The sequence below is a fragment of the Halyomorpha halys genome, unplaced genomic scaffold (assembly GCF_000696795.3).
Source record: "Halyomorpha halys isolate HHAL.00 unplaced genomic scaffold, Hhal_1.1 Scaffold987.1, whole genome shotgun sequence".
Taxonomy (NCBI): domain Eukaryota; kingdom Metazoa; phylum Arthropoda; class Insecta; order Hemiptera; family Pentatomidae; genus Halyomorpha; species Halyomorpha halys.
In genome coordinates this window covers 191,371-210,734 of record NW_027108701.1, presented here as the reverse complement: position 1 = coordinate 210,734, position 19,364 = coordinate 191,371, and the positions used below count along the sequence as shown (strand labels likewise).

Below are 19,364 nucleotides of genomic sequence, written 5' to 3'. Positions count from 1 at the left end.
TATAAATACCTTGCGACAACTATTAATTCATGTAAGTCATCAACAGAAAATTTGGAATCTTTTTGTCGCAATTCAACAAAATCATTTTGAACGATCTAAAATAAAACAAAATAAATATATTAATTCTTAAGTAGCATAAAAAGTTATAATAAAAGAAATAAGGTTATTTCATTAACATTAATAATTAAAAAATACTGAAAATAATACTTACACTCTGAAATTCTTCAGGTAATTTGTAAGTAAGATTAGCCGCAACTGTGAGATAAATTCTGATTTTATCCAATAAAGGACCAGTTAAAAATTTATTAATGGAAGCTATGTTATCTTCGATATTAGAAGAAGAGTGTTTGTCCGGTATTAGTTCAACTTGTGCATCATGCTGGAAAAAAAAAGGCAATTAAAATTAATAGAGAAACAACAATGCTATATAGTTATAAATACAGAACCAAAGATAGTAAGAATCAGCTGATACTAGATCTAGACATCATAAGGCAGAACTAGATTCCAAAGAAATGTGAAACAAAAAAATAAAATAAAAAAAATATATATATATATAAAGTTGACAGCTTTAGAGACTTTTATCAACTTAAACATCCCTGATGAAGCTATTCAAAGTGGGGTGAAACGTCGGAAAATAAATAGTTGTTAACTATTTATTATTTATTTATCAACTATTGTTAACTATTTATGTATTATGAAGATATTTATGTTTTCTTTTGACTGCAACCCTGACCATCTTCTTCATAATTTCAAATTTTAAAATCATCAACCATAACAAATTAAAAGAGTTCAGAAACTTTGGATTGAAACAAAAAAATAAAATAAATAAATAAAAAGATAAAGGGAAGAAAGTAAAAAATAATAATAAAGAATATAAAATATCAAAGTGATAAATCCAAATATCTAGAAAAATAAAATAAGAAACCCAGGTGGGTGTTGATGACTGTTTTACACCCTTAAGTCTAAACAAACAATCCAGCCTAGTGACACATTTATTAATTAACTCCAGTAATACATACCAGTACATTAGTTAAAAGTGTAAATACAATTTTTCTAAATTTATGTAAAAACGATCAAGTAAGCATAACAATTTATATTGTATTAAAAATTATAATGTTAAAATAAAAAGGACAAAACAGTATATATCTTACAATGGTATGAATTGCTATATGGATGGCTCTTTCACAGCCCAAGGCTAAGAAGCTAGCATCTAGTGTAAAGATAAACTAAATGGAATAATTACTCCTTGAGGTATACATCAGTATTTCAATCAGAAATACTTGTCATTATTTATTAGAACAGTATTTTACTAGAAGGGCTGGCTGGTAGAGATATAACAATCTATACAGATAGTCTGGCAGCAATAGGGACACTCCAAGCTTTAACGGTCGCTGTAAACTAAAAACACATATGTTCAACCTCACGATCACCGTTCTGTAAATTCTGCCCACTGCGGAAGAAACTGCTTCTTTATTTGTGTGATATTTGCAGGCTTGAGGTTTTTTGGCATGGGACCCATAGCAAAACAAACAAGGCCAAATTGATCAACCTACCAAATTTTAATGATATTCATATAATCTACTAATCTTAACCTTTAAACAGCTCATCAAGATAGGATGCAATAAGCCTCAAGGCATATTTTTATTGTATTAGGCCAATGAAAAGAAAACCAAAATAATTATGTCCCTATAGCAGTGACAGTTTTTTAAAGTTCATATTTCAAATGTCACATTATCAGTGACAACAGAATACAAAGTGTTAAATAAATAGAAAAAACTAAAAAAAATTAGTTAAGTTCCATCACCTATCTTGCTTCAATGAATAATTTTTAAAGTTGAGATTTTGAAGAATAAAAACATTTAATTGATAGGTCACGACCTCTCAGCTTGGCTCATGCATGGATCTTGTCACAGAAAGTTATCTTTTCACTACAGACAGCATTTCTTCAATCCTATTTCTTATACTTAGGATTATATTTTTTGTAAGTCAGTGATAGTTCCACGCAGTTCTCATCAAAATAGCCCTCATAACCTCAAATACAACATAAGACACAACTGGATGATCTACAATTTCCATAACATCACATAATGAATAGCATAACATCGCATAACCTACATATTTGGCAAGACAACTTGGGCATTCAAATATAACGTGACTGTTGAGCTGCCATTACAAACCAAGAAATTTTTACTTCTATATTTCAGTCACTACATTAAAAAGCGATGATTCCTGAATTACTGTCTTTCCTCTAATTGACTCGATATTGAAAATATAATATAAACCCATAAAATAAAATATAATGACAAAAAAAAAAACAAATCAATGCATAAATTATGCTTACTAATAAACTTAATTTTACTTACAGGTAAAATTGAAGGAGTCTGCGATAACACAAGAACAGGAATGTCGGTACAGAAACCAACATTGTAATAAGTAAAGTCATAATCAAGTTTTTGACATTTGATCAGATTCTTAAGAGCATTTACGTTTTTAACTCCTGAAAACAAAATAAATTTTAGTAAATATCACTAGAGTTATAATTTTGCTTTTTTATTATCAAAGGTAGCAAAGTTTTGTATTTATGCAGAAAATTAAAAAAAAAAAGTCCTCAGAACCAAAAATTTTCTCTAGCATTTTACGTTTTAGACATCAAGGAAATATTTGTATTTGGGCATAATTGATCAAACAGTTAATCTAATTTTGAAGAACTTTTTAGTGATTGTGAGTGTTTTTTATTATTTTAAAAAGAAATAGATTTATAAAGTTATTTAATACTATATATATACTGAAATCATCAACTAATAAATAATCAATTCTATGTGATACAACTTTGCAATCATTACATTACTTGTTAAACATGTTATAACAAAAAAAGACTTATTCCTAAAAAACAATTTTTTATTATATCACTCAAATAACAAATGTTAATAAACTTTACATCAAATAGCAATTTAGAGGAATAATGTGAATTAATGCAATTTATTTTAGTACATGCAAATATGATACTGAAAATACACAAAAATTGTTTTATATACTATTTAAATTTTTGCCAAATAAATTATCTATAATAATTACCAAATTATCAATCAGGTATCAAACTATATATATATATATAGTTTTTGTTTGAAATTGGTTGAATGATTAATGATAGATCAATGATAAATTTAAGTACCTGTCTCTAGAAGTTTTCCCTCATCTAATTTGGTTTCATCAACAATCAAATGAGTATTATCAGATAATTGGAGAATTCCTTGTTCTAAATGGCCTGTTTTATAATTTTTTCTAAAAAAAAAAATTAAAAATAAATAAATAAAATAAAATGCTTGGTAATTTTTTTTTTTACAATATAACTCCCCGTCAAAAAGATTTTAATACCTATGAATCAAAAGATTTTTTGGGTTTTAGAACCAAACCCGCATTTTAATGTAAAGAGTACAACACATTGTCGATTGGAGTAAGACCCATCTAATCTCACACTACCACCTCAAGAAGTTGTTTAAGTCATAATTATTCAGTATACACTTCATGAAGGAGATTTTTTGTTTTAAATAGATAATTGTGAGTTGGTTTTCATTACTCTACATTTCAAAGGTGTAGAAAGACCAGAAGTCATTCAAGAAGGGAAAATTAGGTCGTCCATAATTCACCAATCCCATTGACGACTATTTTATTAAATTACCAATATCAAGAAAACACATTTCAACAGCTTCTAAAATTAGAAACTCGGTTGCTGGTATTCGGTAAATGCCATTGCAAAATCAACATTTATAAAATGACTGAAAAGATCAAACCTTAGATCAAGAATGCTAGTGAAAGCCACAGGAGAACACAGTAAACAGAAAGTAAGAATTATAGAATCTTGGATTGGTAGGAATGGTATCACTGATGAGATGAAAGTTGCTCTTAACAGTCTAGATGGTCAGCTCGATACTCATGGTCATCTGGACTGTTAACGGGCAACTTTCATTTTAATGTTAGTTAATTATAATAAAGAAACAGTAAACAATAAATTGTACTGATTGAAGTGCCTTCAACTTGGCTATTTCTTACAAACCAAGGGGCATTGTGTATATATACATATACAACCAATATGTAAGCTTATTATGACAAATTATGATTCTGATTCACTCTTTACTTACTAAATTCTCTTATCATAAAATTCTGCAATTTTTTTTATGTTAAAAAGATTCTCTGACTTTTCTAGCTTTTTCAAGCCTGGTAGACATTCAAAATGTCACAACAAAGATGATCAAACAAAAGCAATAAAATTTTAGTAAATATTTATCCCTATAAATAAAATTATAAATTACAATTTACATGATTACCAGAAATTATGGAGCACAAATAAATTGAATAACAATACAGACCAACAAAACAGTTAAGTTAATGATATTTAAAAATAAATAAATAGTATACTTACTTAGGTAAAAGTTTTGTTGCATTTAAATTTTCGATTGTGAATGGATAGAAACGTATCTTTGGTAACAAATTACTTAAAATTTGGAAGGTATACTCAGCAAAATTTACTCCAGGAATGTTTGAAATATTAAGACTAAGCTTTCCAAGAACATCTACGTTGTCATTCCTATGGTAACTGGAATTAAAGCATAATTCTTATCATTAAATTGACAATGCTAGAACTAAATTTAATAATATATTACTTTAAACAAAAATTCATTTCTTTTCTATTCAACAGAATTGTAACGAACCACATTCATATGACTTACAATGGTTTCACAACACAAAACATGGCCATTTCAAATTATTTGTAACAGATGGCAACGACTGAAGAAGAATCGGATAAGGGACCTCCTTGTGTAATAAAATAATTTACGTGATGTCAGGAGGATGCACCACTGGGTGCTGTTTCTCTCAAGCCAACATGTCATGCCTGAATAGAACAGCTCATTTGCTGATTGTAATAGATTTAAAGGAGCAAATAAAATATTAAGATAAAAAAAAAAAAAAAAAAAATACAATGCCAGAACTGAATTTAATAATAAATTACTTTGAAAAAACATTTATTTCTTTTCTATACAACAGAAAATATATGAAGAAATGTTTCATTTAAAACTATTTTAAATAGTTAAATTGAAATAAAGGAGAATAAAAATAAACTAAATGGAAAAGAAATTGACACAACTATCACATAAAAATATAAAGGAATATATAGTTCCTTCAACTATTTTATTGAAAACTTATGCTGACTAAGAAATGACTTACATCTGAGCTAAAAGATGGCATAGAAGATAGTCAGCAGCAAGAACATCGCCAAACATCAGCTGAGAGAGTACTAGATGTAAATCAGACCTAATAGATTCTGCTTCTGCCATCACCAAAGAGGCAACATTATCATTAATTAATGGGTTACAGTTTTTTATTTGACGAAACGATATTACATGCATTCGAGGTGTAAGTGGAGATGGAGGTTTGTAGCTGTCATCAAATTCATCACCATCATTAGGTAATGGATTCCGATAGACAAAACCAACAATTTCGATCACATCATTCAATTTCAAAGAACTCTCAGGTACATCATACATCTGAAAAAATGAAATTAACAATTTGAAAAACAAGAGACAAAAAGGGTCATTAATTTATACTACTTAAAAAAATTATAGGAGGTTATTTTTGAAGCTATTAATGTAACTAAGGTTGTAAAAGAACATCTGAGAAAGGTAGGACTATTTGTATACTAGATTATCTCCTCTAGAGTAGTAATATTTTTGGAGACAAATAAATTAATACCATCAGTTCTCAAGTTATGAATGGGTTCAGTTGATCTAATTCTGTGGTAAGTCGAAATGGATTTATCTAAGCATTTACTTATAAATATTTTAATTGTTTGCTAATTGTACATAAATATAAATAATTACATAGTATGTCAACATATAAAATTTATTTATCCTCTTTGTTAGGAATTAGGTACTGACAGAATATTGCCTGATGACATGGATTTTATCCTATAGATTTTAGATAAAAACCGATTGAATCATCTTGTTTTGCTTAAGGATCCTACAACTGATGAAAACAACAAAAAAACAATTATAATGTCTTTAATATGGACCAATTCAATATCAGAAGATGGTTAGTATGAGGTAAGTTGATTTGTAATAACTTTAAGTAAGTTAAATTTACTTCATTTTATTTGGGCCAATCTTTTAGCTTAAATTTTAGATCTAGATCAGGACTGACTGCATATCGAAAAATCTGCTTGTAGCAGAAAATCAACATAGTCAATCACAATTAAGAACAGAAATTTAGATCAAAATTTCAGTACAAATAAAATTAATTAAGTTTAAGTTATTTGTGTAAATTACTACTATACTGACTACCACTCCCAACTATCTCTTCATAAAAAATATTTTTTTGGTTTTGTTATAAGTCTAAATAATCATAAATCAAGGTGTTTGTAAGTCAAGAACTGATTGTAGTGGACTGGAAGAAATAATAATGCTGTAAGGCTCTGAAACCGGGATCTTAAACAGAGTACAGTAAAAAATATTTTCATTGGTCGAGGTGGGTTTTTTGAGACCTAATAGGGTTTCAAGGATGAGGAATGTTCAGAACAATGAAATCAGGAAAAAGAAGAAAATAAAAAGAAACATCTTAAAAGTAAAAAAAAAGATCAGGCTATGGTCACTTAAAATGAATGAAAAAAAGGCCAATACTGAAATCAATAATGCAATGGGAGACTGAAGATTAAAGAGAAAAAGAAATCATAAACAATGAAAAATTAAGTAGCTGAAAGTGGCAGAACATGGATTGACAGAGAGGAATGAAGGAGTGTTGGACAAAAATGAATTGCAATTACTGAAATTTGAAATAGTGGAAATGAAATCATAATTACAAGAAATTTTAATCGATAATTTCAACAACTTGATGAACCACTGTAATTGTAATTACTAAATCAAATATAATTGTGACTATTTGTTTGCCCAATAATGGCATTAAGGATGAGAGTTGAAAAGAATTTAGAAAAGAAAAATTTCAAAAGTCAAGAAATCCTAAATATTAAAAACAAATTATACAAAAGAACATTTAAAAGAATTAGGGCAGTAATACCCATCTTATAATTAGTGAAATAAAATGTTTTTCTCTTTAGCCAAAATAAACAGTGAGGTAAAAAGAAATTAACAAGTGTACTAATAGTCTCTACCAATCCCTGTCTTTCCCATCATATCTATAATAAAAATGATAATAAATTATATTTAATATTTAACATCATATAAATAATTCTAATACAAAAACTATAATATAAAACTCCATACAAGTAATACAATGACAAATTACCACAGCTAAGCAACCAGTGGAATTGGATTTCAAATCTAAATTAGTATTGGATGTTGTAGCCTTGTCAGGTTGTGAAGTGCAGAGGCGTTTCGATAATCTAAATAAAAATAATAATAAATAAAATAATAAAAAATTTAACACAATGCATCAATATTTAACAGAATATGATATGAATACAACATACTCTGTATCAGAACTATCAACATCCATATCCATAGTCTCTGAAGATCTTTTTAGATCATTTGATTCTGTAGATGAAGCAGCCATACTGTCCACATTACTTTTGACATCATATTTCTGATAATTCAGATTTTATGTGAACAGAATAACAAATCGGACACTATTTATTAAATTAAATTTTAATAATTCATGAAAATCTATATAAATAAAAATATAATGTTCATTTATTACTTATCTAAGATCTCCAAAAGTACTAAACTGATTAACATGATTTTTTTCCCCCCAAAATATTCGGTGTTGTCTTGAGAAAGTTCATGTTTATTAAAATCTTGGATTTATCCAGTATAAAAAAAGCTATGATCAAAATTAAACATGATAGCTCAAAATTTATGACTTTACGGAAGTTATTTGAATGTTGATTAAATTTCCTTCAAAATAAAAAAAGCTAGAAAGCTCTAGTTTATTTGAGGGATAGTAAAATGACTTTTTTACCAACCTCTCATTAATAACAGTAAGTATGTCACTATAACTTTAACCTATTCTGAGGTTCGATAGTATATAATAAATAATTAATTTAAACAATAATCCATTGTATAATAATCTGTAGGTTATTTTTTTATTTTATTTTATTTTTTTAATAAATAAAATTTTAAACCATTATCGTCCAAAAAGAAAAGGACACAAATTAACAAAAAAAGTTTTTGATATGTAATAAATTTTTTTTACATAAAATCTCTCATGAGGGGAGCCCCTCATGATGACTAACTTTAACCAATTTTTTTGGTAATTCTACATTCAACAATATTTGATATCTTTACCGACCTATTAGATCATTCCTATTAGCCCTAAGAGCTGAGAAAAATAAATAATTTCATAAAATTTGAATCTTTTTCTATCCCATTGCTCAGTGTGGTTTTAAGATTATTACATACCTGTCAATTTTTATTTTGTTTAGATTAAGAAAACAATATTTCTGAATGTAATAAATGAACAATATATTAAAAGTAACCAAAAGAGGTAGTAAAATTAGCCAAGACAATATTTTTTAAGAGAAAGCAAGTCATATTCATTTTTAGTATACTTTAAAAACAACTTTTCGTAGAAATTTAAAAGAAGCCAATTCAGGATAGGAGATAGAAATCTGTGCTTTATCTATTAAAAAAAATTATGCAACGAGAGGATTACTGTTGCCCTTACTGTAAAGCAAATGAAAGATTGAAGATATGGTCCCCATTCATTTTACACATGTTGCATAGAGGACAAGTCAGCGTGTCTGCTTTCTAAAGGTGTTTCTGGAGAAGATCAAATCCTATCATTTGGCAGAAATAAGGCACTCCTTCAGCTCTGCTAAGATTGGTGGGAATTCTCTTTATTTAAAAATTTCTCCAAAGTCTTTCCTTTAGTTTGGATTTTGTGCTTGGTGTTATGCTAGTCCTGTACGTGCACATAATAGATCTGGTTGTTCTATCAACTACTGGTCTAACAAGCTGATTTTCTGCAGAAACAAGTTTTACTAACTTGTTATCTCATCCATTACTGTGTTTATGAAATCAACATGACCTGGTACGGGGGTACAATCTTCTTTCCCCATAGCTGCCATGTTTCTTATAATTTTCTTCAAGGTGTGATTCTACAATCCCTGGTGTAGATAATGTGTGTATAGTGGCTTGGGAATCCTTGAAGATGGTGTTTTATCTCTTTAAATTGTTGCTTCCATTGCAAAGCGAATAGTCAGCTTTTCTCCATCATAATTGTCACATTCATCTCCCACAGGATATGGCAGTAGGAAGTAACTTGAATCAACACCTGTTCCCACTCCCTGCAGAACCATATGTATATGAGTGTAGCCACTTGTAAGATATTCCCCATGAATAGTTTTTAGAGCTTGATTTCTAAACTCAGGTTTGTGGCAATTCTTTTTGATTTGGTGACATGCAAGTGTAAGTTGCCCTGTATACTTCAGCAATTTCATGCTTTGGTATGAAGAAGATACTTATTATACTTCTTTTTTTTTTTTTTTTTTTGGTAAATCTGTCTAGTGAAGCAATTTTTCTTCTGCTTTTGATAGGAATGTACATTGGGACTTCAATCTTTCATTTGCTTTACAGTAAGGGCAATAGTAATCCTCTCGTTGCATACTTTTTTTTAATAGATAAAGCACAGATTTCTATCTCCTATCCTGAAGCCAATTCAGGATAGGAGATAGAAATCTAGAGATAAAACACCATCTTCAAGGATTCCCAAGCCACTATACATACATTATCTACACCAGGGATTGTAGAATCACACCTTGAAGAAAATTATAAGAAACATGGCAGCTATGGGGAAAGAAGATTGTAGCTCTGTGATTGATACCAGGTCATGTTGATTTCATAAACACAGTAATGGATGAGATGACAAGTTAGTAAAACTCGTTTCTGCAGAGAATCAGCTTGTTAGACCAGTAGTTGATAGAACAACCAGATCTATTATGTGCACTTACAGGACTAGCATAACACCAAGCACAAAATCCAAACTAAAGGAAAGACTTTGGAGAAATTTTTAAATAAAGAGAATTCCCACCAATCTTAGCAGAGCTGAAGGAGTGCCTTATTTCTGCCAAATGATAGGATTTGATCTTCTCCAGAAACACCTTTAGAAAGCAGACACGCTGACTTGTCCTCCATGCAACATGTGTAAAATGAATGGGGACCATATCTTGACCATGTATGTACTCAAGCCATATACAATTAAATGAAAATAAATTCAAAATGAAAAGAAACATATAAAAGTATTTTAAAAAATACTACAGCAATACTTACATTTTGAGCCCAATGACTTAGAGAAGGAATGGGAATCATGTAGTATAGGCGCCTTTCACCATTCTCACATGAGTCAGATTCTAAATTCAAAACCTCATTTTCCTATAAAAATAATAATTAAACTGTGGTTAATAACTGCTCCAAAATGATTCAGTACAGGCTTAAATTAGTGGAGTAATGGTTAACTTACATTGCACTCCAAAGTGTCCATATATTTTCCATTTCTGATAACAGATAACCCAGTATTTTTATCATTAATTTCATATTTTGAGTAATAAAACACAGGATTAGGCATATCTTGAATCATGCCTCTAAATTTCATAATATGACCATCTTTTAAAATACCATCACATGAATCGAGAGTTGGAATCTGCAAAATTATAAAATAATTTTCTAATAAACAATTACAAGATAATAGATGTTTTTTTATTTAACTTCACTACAAAAAATTTGTTTTGTGAAGCATTAGCGTCAACAGGGAAATCAACTATTCTGATAGAAATGCAATGGATTAGTTTCCAATTAAGAAGATATAAATTTATAAATTGAATTACAAATGTTTATTTTCTTATAAGCTTAAATTTAAAGGATAATCTTAATAGTTTGTTCACAAATATTATATTACAGCAAAAAATTTATATCTTCTAATACCCTCGTTTAAACAGGCACGCCAATAACAGTGTGTATACTGAAATATACATGGATATAAAAGATTTCCAAGAAAGTTATAAGGCTCACTCAGATGAGCCTAAAGAAAACAAATAGTAAGGGGAAAAAAAATTGAAGAAAGATATCTAAAAACTTTGAATAAGGAATTTATAATCATAATAGTATACATTATTTTTGACTCTATTGACAGAATGTATATTAAAACAAGCTATGTCCTATTTTTAATAAATATGTGGTCAACACTTTTGTTTCATTAATTTTTATTTTATTTACTACAAGATCTACGAGGATTGATTATAAAAGCTGTGTAAGCAACTCAACAAAGCTGAGCAGTCACTCCCTAATGTATTTTGAAGTTTAATTGTGGTAAGTAATTTTCTTCTAAAATTTATTTAAACTAACTTTTTTTTTTGTGGTATCGATGGCTATTTTAAGTAAATGGACATATGCTATTAAACAAGTTTATAATAATAACAATTACGATTCATAATATAATAATACAGTCCTTTATAATGTAATAATTGTTAGAAAATTAATCGTATATGAATACAGCAAGGTATAAACAATTATCATATTAATATTTAAGATACTCAATCAAAAAGAATAATAAAGATTACAATAAATTTTTAAAAATGCAAAAATATATTTCTAATGAAAAGGGTTAGATATGGCACTGCAGTAGAACTTAATCCTCCAGTCACAATAGTGAGATGATTTCAGTTATATCCACAACCTATACCTTGTTGCATTAAAAACTGACCCAAATATTCTACTAAGTTTGAATATCATCACCAGAATCTTTGAAGGTAAGAAATAACATGGTAATGCGGTACATTATTAGAAGTCAATAAAAATATCAATTAAAAAATATCTTCCCTTTCTTTGTAGAAAAACTTCAGCAGCTGAAAATATTACAAACCTTAATCAAATATGGCAGGGATAAAACATCTGCTAAACCTATATTCCTGAACATAGGTATTAATATTCAAGATGAATTCATTATCAAATAAATACTAGTATAATTATATGTTTATACTATAAACAAACTTGTTCTGAACACTTTTATTATAGTAGAATACATAAACAATACTAAGTTACATTCAATCTAATAATATATTAAAAAATTATAAAAAACATGATAAAGAATCAGATCCAGAAACAGACTATATTCTAACTAAATCAAATATTGAACTATAAGTATAAAGAATTTATGACCATGTATCAGTAAAAAAAATTCTTTGATAATAACAAATAATCATTTATTCCATTTCTTTAATAAAACTTTAAAGTATGCCCACATCCCAGCGATATTCCTCTATTTCTATTTAATAAAACAACAGCATTTTAATTTATGTACTCCTTATGTCTTGTAGGCATATCAATTTTTTTTTTTCATTTACACTTAAAATACTGCATCATATTTAGTACAATACTTTCATAGCGGTATTTTATTCTATCCTAACACTAGTCACTAGCACTCATGGAATTTTTTTTTTTTTAATATGTGAAATATTCAATAAAATGACAGTGATTGCATCTCCGATAATAAATCAAGATATCTGTAGAAAATAGTTTTTTTTTTTATCAGAGTTCCTATATCAATCAAACATTTATCACTTATGCGGAAAAAACTCAGTTAATTAATAAACACTCACAAATCTAATTAACAACATTAACTTTAAGAAAACATCATTAGAACTATTTTCCAAGCACTACTTTAGCATGACTTATGAGTGTGTAATCAAACAATAATAAAACAGTAAACCATTGTTATTGGTGATAAGCTGATATCAAAAGTGATCTGTAGTTAAGCAACGTCCTGAATGAATAAATACATGCTTAACGAAGTAAGAATAGTGGTTTTGGAAATGTAACCAAATGATCTGAGGCTAACAATCATGTCTTTTTTCATCGACAAACCACCAATGAATTTCATAAATCTGGATCAGTCAAAGCAATATAAAGATGATTCATTATTAAAGATAACATGCAAGGGATAAAATGATGTAATTACTTTAATGTTTCAGATTTCCTCATAAAACTAATAAGTTTTAATTTACAAAAGTCAACTTCAGGAAAACAATATTATTTCAATAAATCATGGCCATTTGGGAAGTTTCCAATCAAAACTAAATTGAATACATGAGTACATGAATATGCTGACATTTTAGGATGATTGGTGTGTTTACTTGGAAGAATGTTTTAACTTATCCTTTATCACTGCATGTTGTTTACTTTGTGGAAATTTTAAGAAGTTAGAGATTGAATATTAAATCAAAAAATTAAAAAAAAAAATCAATAAAATTATTTTTTCTCAGATTCATACAATTGTAACGTAATATATTTATCCACTTATCTTCAGTTAATATTAAAATTATATCTGGATTTTGATTAACTCTACATGAAGACACTTTCAGATCAAGGTATCGAACAAAAAAGTAGAGGTCATGGAACAATCAGAAATATTTTTAAAAATAACATAAAAAGAGTTCAAAAAAACATAACTCACATTATTAAAAACATAAACACTTTAAAATTATTATTTCTCAATATAACAATCAATAGTGGATAGAAATAATGTTGTTGATGAAATATTTGTTCTCTAAAAATACTACATTGCACCAAAGCATAAACTTTTTAATGTATTCATATAGTCCATTACAAGCTACCTACAATAAGAAATAGTGGAAGAGCTCAGGAGGCATAATAGCTGTTTTAACTCTTTATTTCTGAATTTTGTATAAATATTACAATATTACCTTTTCCCAGTTATCGTTGACAAACTTTAAACCTTCGGCAGGAGATTGATTAATAGATTGAACATTAAATGATTTAAGATCGAACATATTTATTTGATCAAAAGGTTTTGCATTAAAAAATTAAAGAAATAGGGGTAACTATTGGAGGTATTATCAAGGTTTTAATCAGGCGGGAAAAAAGGTTATATGTTATGCAATAACTATAATTAGAGAAATATTTTGATGTTATTTAGGTTCATATTTCCTTTTTGAAGATATTTCGTATGATGTCACAAGAATTGTAATATTTTATTCATAAAAGATATCTGATCAGTTAATATGTAATATTTCCATGGAAATTATATTACCATGGAATTTCTGACTCTTGAAAAAGAACTCATTATTGTGAATTAAAACAAATACTTCAGTTCGAAAAAATTAAAGGTATAAAATAAAGCTATGTTATGAAAGTTTTGAAGCCAAGATGGATAATCTTCTTAACCGGAGGTTCCACGTGACACGTTGATAGTGACAGCTATTGGATGTCACTATCGTTGTATATACTCACATTTCCTGTCGTACTACCAGGATTCGTTTCATAGTTGATAGTACTATCTACTATCTGTGCATGCGCAACGAACTTGAAAGAAAGATATCTTTTATGTGAAAACCATTTATGGCCAAAAACCCAAGACAGTAAATGTTCAAAGGGAAGAAAACAGGTAGTCATGAGTAAACATTTACAATAGTGCGATTTGGCACCACTGGACATAAATGAGAATTTATCCGTTTCTAAGTTTTGTACTATCGATTCCTACTAAAGGGTGACGGATATTAATATTTTCTTTAAGTTGCTAATACTCTTCACTTCAACATTATTTTCAAATGTAACGTACTATTTAACCATCAACTTCCCACCACTCCAATCTTTCCTTTTAACCTTACATTTCCGTTCTTGCCTGCCATCTGTGAGGTATTCCTTTATTCTTGATTTTACTCTTATTCCCTTTTTCCATATTTTAGTGTGCACAATATTTATATATTTCTTTTTTATCTGTTGTTATTTCCGTGTTTATTAATTGTCTAAAAGCTTTTGTTATCCTTATTTAATTTTACTTTCACTGTACATCTTTTTTAATTTTTAATTTACAGTGTTATGAGCCAGCGGGGGGCGAAAAGTTGTCCCATATTAAATAGTTTTACGACTATTTGAATTTTTTCAATGGGTTGTTAATAGTTGACCGTATATTAATATGACGAGAAGATGGACGGTGGTACGGTCAGTAAGTTGTTGACCGCACCCCTGACCACCTTTTCCTCGTAATTGAGTTTTTTCATTGACCGCACCCATCTTCCTTCTATTGTCACACATGGTCAATCATCGATCTTCAATTTTTTTTTTCTTCTTATTTCATACTTTTAAAAGTAAAAATATATCTCTTGTCAATTAACCCAATCATTATTAGGAAAATATATAACAATAAAGATGAATGTAATTTTTTTTTCAGGTTACTGTTCATTGACAGTAAGGAACTTTAAAACACTAGAAAATAACCAATATGGCCGACACAGTGATTGCAAAAATAAATGGTGAAAAAGTGTCGATCCCGCTTGGTTTGAAGCGACCAAAAATGAAAGATTTCAATGTCTTTGAGCAATGGATCGCAGAAGAACTTGCTTATGCTAAAACACTAAAGCAGAGATTAGAAGCAGGTGAGAATTTACCACATTCCATCGAACAAGAAATGATCAACTGGTCAGAACAAAATTCAGATAAAATAAAAATAAATTCAGTACTCAATACTGAAAAAAATTTGCTTTTCTTAGACATGAAGATTAAAATGGCTCTAAGAAAAGGTGATTATAATGTACAAGAGTGTCTAGGATTACTCAAGCAATTGAAACGGTTACGTTTCACTCCATTGCTGTTGAAGAAAAATCCTGAAATTGTAAAAACGGTTGAAAGACTTACAAGATTCAGAGGGAAGGATTTAGACCAGCGTGAAGTTAGAAAGATTAACAAATATGGCGACCGGATCCTTGAAAAAATGGGGGTTTCGTTTAATGTTTCAAATAAGGAATCATTTCTAAAAGTTTTTCAACAAGAGGAAAATGAATTTTATCATGGCAATCTTGATTCGAATAGTACTGGTATAAATATGAAGGTTGAGGAACCTTAATGATTTTTAGTTAGTTAAGAATATATATACAAATTAATATTCATTATATAATTTTTAATAAAATAAAAAAATACATTTTATTTTTTAAAAGCCTTCGTTTATCATTAACCAATCCACACTTCAATCCGAGTTTACTCTTTTCTCCTTTCCCCTTTAAGGTTCAATACTATACATAACTAGGGTTTTCTCACATTAAACCTCTCAGACTGTCCAGTAAAATCTAATCCGTCTAGAGCATGAGCTGGAGTTAATTTTATTAATAATAGTCATGAGTTCCCTCTCACAACATAAGGCAGAAAATATTATTTCCAGAATAATAGTAATAGAAGAGACATTTCCTAAGTGAATTCGAACAGGAAAATAATTTATATCGTAGTAGAAAAATAGAACAGGAGCTCATTTTGATGATTGGCACGAACTTAACAAGCATATTTTGCTAAAAAAAAAAAAAATCAACTCTGATTGGAAAAAGCATCCATGAAAACGTGGACTTTTATTTATTACTTGAATGCATTCCAATACTCAATGAATGCATTGAAGACAACAAGCTCTCTTTTAATGCAGCTCAAAGAAATACTGCAATTGTAGTCAGTATGATCTCAAGTTCTTTCTCAAAATTAGCAGCTAAGGAAAGTCAGGAAAGCATAAGAAGTCACAGAAAAATGTTCGAAAGAGTGCCATGAATGAATCATTAGCTCCATTAATTGACTACAGGCCAGTTGTCAGAGTAGCAGAGAAGGAAAGGTTCTCAGGTTCAAGTTTTCCTGACGCTCTGGTTCTCAGTACTGATAAGTCATGTACTTTTTCTCTGATTATTGACAGTAAATTAGTATTCGGGCATAATCGGTAATGTGCGGTTTGGTATCTTGGTTCCATATCAATTTCATTAAATTCTATTTAATAATTTCGTTTACGCATAACGTATTTTTTCTTGGCGCAATTATATTGCTAAAAAGATCGGACTGAATTTGGAGGAAATTCTTGAATTAGTGTGCCGAATCTGATAATAATTAAATCAATTAATCATTTCATCCCTTGCATCTGCTTGCGCACGTGCAAACGTATTTTTCTTGACACATTTATAGTTTTTAAGTAGCACGTCCTTTAGATTTGGTCTAAAGGTGGATCCACATGTTGGCCGCTCGCCACGGATCGGAGGCTCGTACAAATGCTCGGCAAACAAAGAGCGGGCCATCCACATGTCAGTGTTATTCATAGAGGCAAGCATGGCGGACGTACTAGTGGTTTCAGCCATTGCACTTGGATTGTATTATTTTTATTACAAAAAACGAAAATGAAAGGAAATTAAATATAAATGAATAAGATTAAATATAAAACTTATTATAAAAAGTACCAACAAACACCTTTAACCTCCTAACAGCTCTCAGTTGCAACAAGACAAAGAACAATGGTGTAGATGCTACACGAGCGCTCTCTCGAACCCCTTTGATCTGTGGCCAAAAAACCGACTCTCGATGGCTCGACAACGAGCCTAGGCCAACCGAGCCAAGCCACCCATCCACATGCTCGCGTATGTCTGAGTTCGCCATGGCTCGGCCAACATGTAGAGTTCCCTTAATGTAGCAAAACTAGCGATTGTTGTAAGCATGGGTCTGGTATAAATTTTATCAAATTTCATTCTCTATTTTTGCTTACTCATGAGAAAATGTAAATTACCAGGATACGCCAATATTTTCAAAATAATGCTGTTTCTCAAGAACCAGTGGTTCTTGATTTTTGGAAACCTTTTTTTCAAAATGGGCAGCCTCAAAAACATGGTGAATCGTAATAAAATATTTTCCCAATTTCTTTTGTAAGTAAAATTCGTAATTCGAGTCAGAAAATTAATTTTTTGTCTGAATCAGAAAGCAACTCCGTGAATAAGTATTCTTCAGAGTAGTAGATGGAGCCTTCAAAATGATTTAACACTCCAGTTTTGTTCTTTGGAAGAATTCTCATCATCCTCTATGGTGCTACCCGCCCATTCTTGGACGATTTAAGTTATGTCCTCGGCTATTGATAAATAAAATAAGTTATGGCTGAACCTGGTGTAATAAAAAAATTAGATGAAACTGTCGTCAACAGGATTGCTGCTGGGGAAGTCATACAGAGACCCGCAAATGCTTTGAAAGAATTACTAGAAAATAGGTATACATCAATAGCTAAATATATTATTATTTCTTTCATTTTATTTTTCATCTTGATGATGGCTATTCAACTTTTAGTCTGGATGCAAAATCGTCCAATATTAAAGTCACACTAAAGGGAGGAGGATTAAAACTTCTTCAGGTAAGTATTCATTTAGTCATCTGCAAAAAAAAACCATTCGTTTTCTTGATTTACTTATTTTAATTTTTAGATTCAAGACGATGGTACAGGCATACGTAAAGAGGATTTAGATATTGTTTGTGAACGCTTTACAACTAGTAAGTTACGGGAATTTGAAGATCTAAACAGTATTAATACTTTTGGTTTTCGAGGTGAAGCCCTTGCAAGTATTAGCCATATAGCTCATCTCACCATCACCACAAAGACAGCTTCACAGCAGTGTGCTTACACGTAAGTTAAGCATGTTATTCAGTTAAAATTACCTGTATTAAAATTTGAAGTTTGGTGAATTAAGAGTGCTAGAACAACTTTTAGCATTCAATTGATCATAATTGTTAAGTCCTGTGTGTTGGAGCAGCTTCCAGCTTAATTTTACATTTAACTGCTTAATCCTCTCTAAGTATATTGTAAACAAATTCAATATAATTTCTTTATTTGTAGAAGACATGTATAAATTTTAGAAATAAATTCAAGAGAGATATAAAAGACAGACATGTCTCATTCTCTATCTTACCAGCTCTATCAAATTCTTAAGACAGGAAACAAATAAAAACCATCATCTATAATATTGAATATATATGATTAAAGTGGTTTTTATACATCTAGGCTAAAAGTATTTCAGATTGGAGATGGAAAGGAAGGGGAAGATCACTTGAACAATAATTATTTGTAGCGTTTGAATGAGAGTAAAATGAATAATGGAACTAGATTGGGTATACAGAATGCAAAAAAATAAAATATTAATAAAGACTAGACATTCTCTTTTGTTAAAATATATAACTGATGTTATTAAAACCATTATGATTATAAACCAAGTTGTAAATTCTTGCCTTGGTAACCGAATTGTAGATGTCATCTGTTGTATTGTGATCAATTTGATTTAAAGAATAAATACTTTTTATTTAAAGAAAATAAATATGGGGCAAAAAATGTGACCAAGGAGGGAAGAGGGGATAATTTGTAAGTAGGTCTGTAAAAAATGATTAATTGGAAAATATAAAATGTATATATTGGAAGATTATTGATTGACCGTGTGTAAAGATGAAAGGAATTGGAAATGGAGGAAAACTCAAATAGTAGAATTATACTATTTTATTGAGCCAACGTTTCGCCCCACGTTGCAGGGCTTCGTCAGGGCTAAAAAAGATACAAACACATAGTTACAAAAGGAAAAA

General features: G+C 29.5%; 2 protein-coding genes and 1 long non-coding RNA gene across 3 annotated transcripts in view; 2 read left to right on the top strand and 1 right to left on the bottom strand.

Annotated features, from left to right (window-relative positions):
- The window catches only part of LOC106687609 (mini-chromosome maintenance complex-binding protein), a 14,828-nt gene extending 953 nt beyond the window's left edge, over positions 1–13,875 (bottom strand). Inside the window, exons 1-11 of the mRNA XM_014431594.2 lie at positions 13,703–13,875; positions 10,465–10,644; positions 10,275–10,376; positions 7,478–7,590; positions 7,294–7,390; positions 5,224–5,543; positions 4,421–4,594; positions 3,173–3,282; positions 2,364–2,497; positions 212–379; positions 10–95 (exon numbers count right to left, since the gene is read on the bottom strand). Of these exons, the coding sequence (XP_014287080.1) occupies positions 10–95; positions 212–379; positions 2,364–2,497; positions 3,173–3,282; positions 4,421–4,594; positions 5,224–5,543; positions 7,294–7,390; positions 7,478–7,590; positions 10,275–10,376; positions 10,465–10,644; positions 13,703–13,789 (1,571 nt within the window). The 5' untranslated portion in view covers positions 13,790–13,875. The remainder of the gene's footprint in view (positions 1–9; positions 96–211; positions 380–2,363; positions 2,498–3,172; positions 3,283–4,420; positions 4,595–5,223; positions 5,544–7,293; positions 7,391–7,477; positions 7,591–10,274; positions 10,377–10,464; positions 10,645–13,702) is intronic.
- Positions 11,480–15,985, top strand: LOC106687587 (uncharacterized). Its single transcript, XR_010843299.1, has 3 exons — positions 11,480–11,749; positions 11,832–11,918; positions 15,190–15,985. It is a non-coding gene; the product is annotated as an uncharacterized lncRNA (long non-coding RNA).
- A 1,712-nt stretch (positions 15,986–17,697) lies between these two features.
- Positions 17,698–19,364, top strand: part of Mlh1 (DNA mismatch repair ATPase Mlh1) — a gene marked incomplete in the record, with an annotated part of 14,156 nt that continues 12,489 nt past the window's right edge. Inside the window, 3 exon segments of the mRNA XM_067046980.1 lie at positions 17,698–18,009; positions 18,087–18,150; positions 18,221–18,420. Coding sequence (XP_066903081.1) covers positions 17,897–18,009; positions 18,087–18,150; positions 18,221–18,420 — 377 coding nt within the window.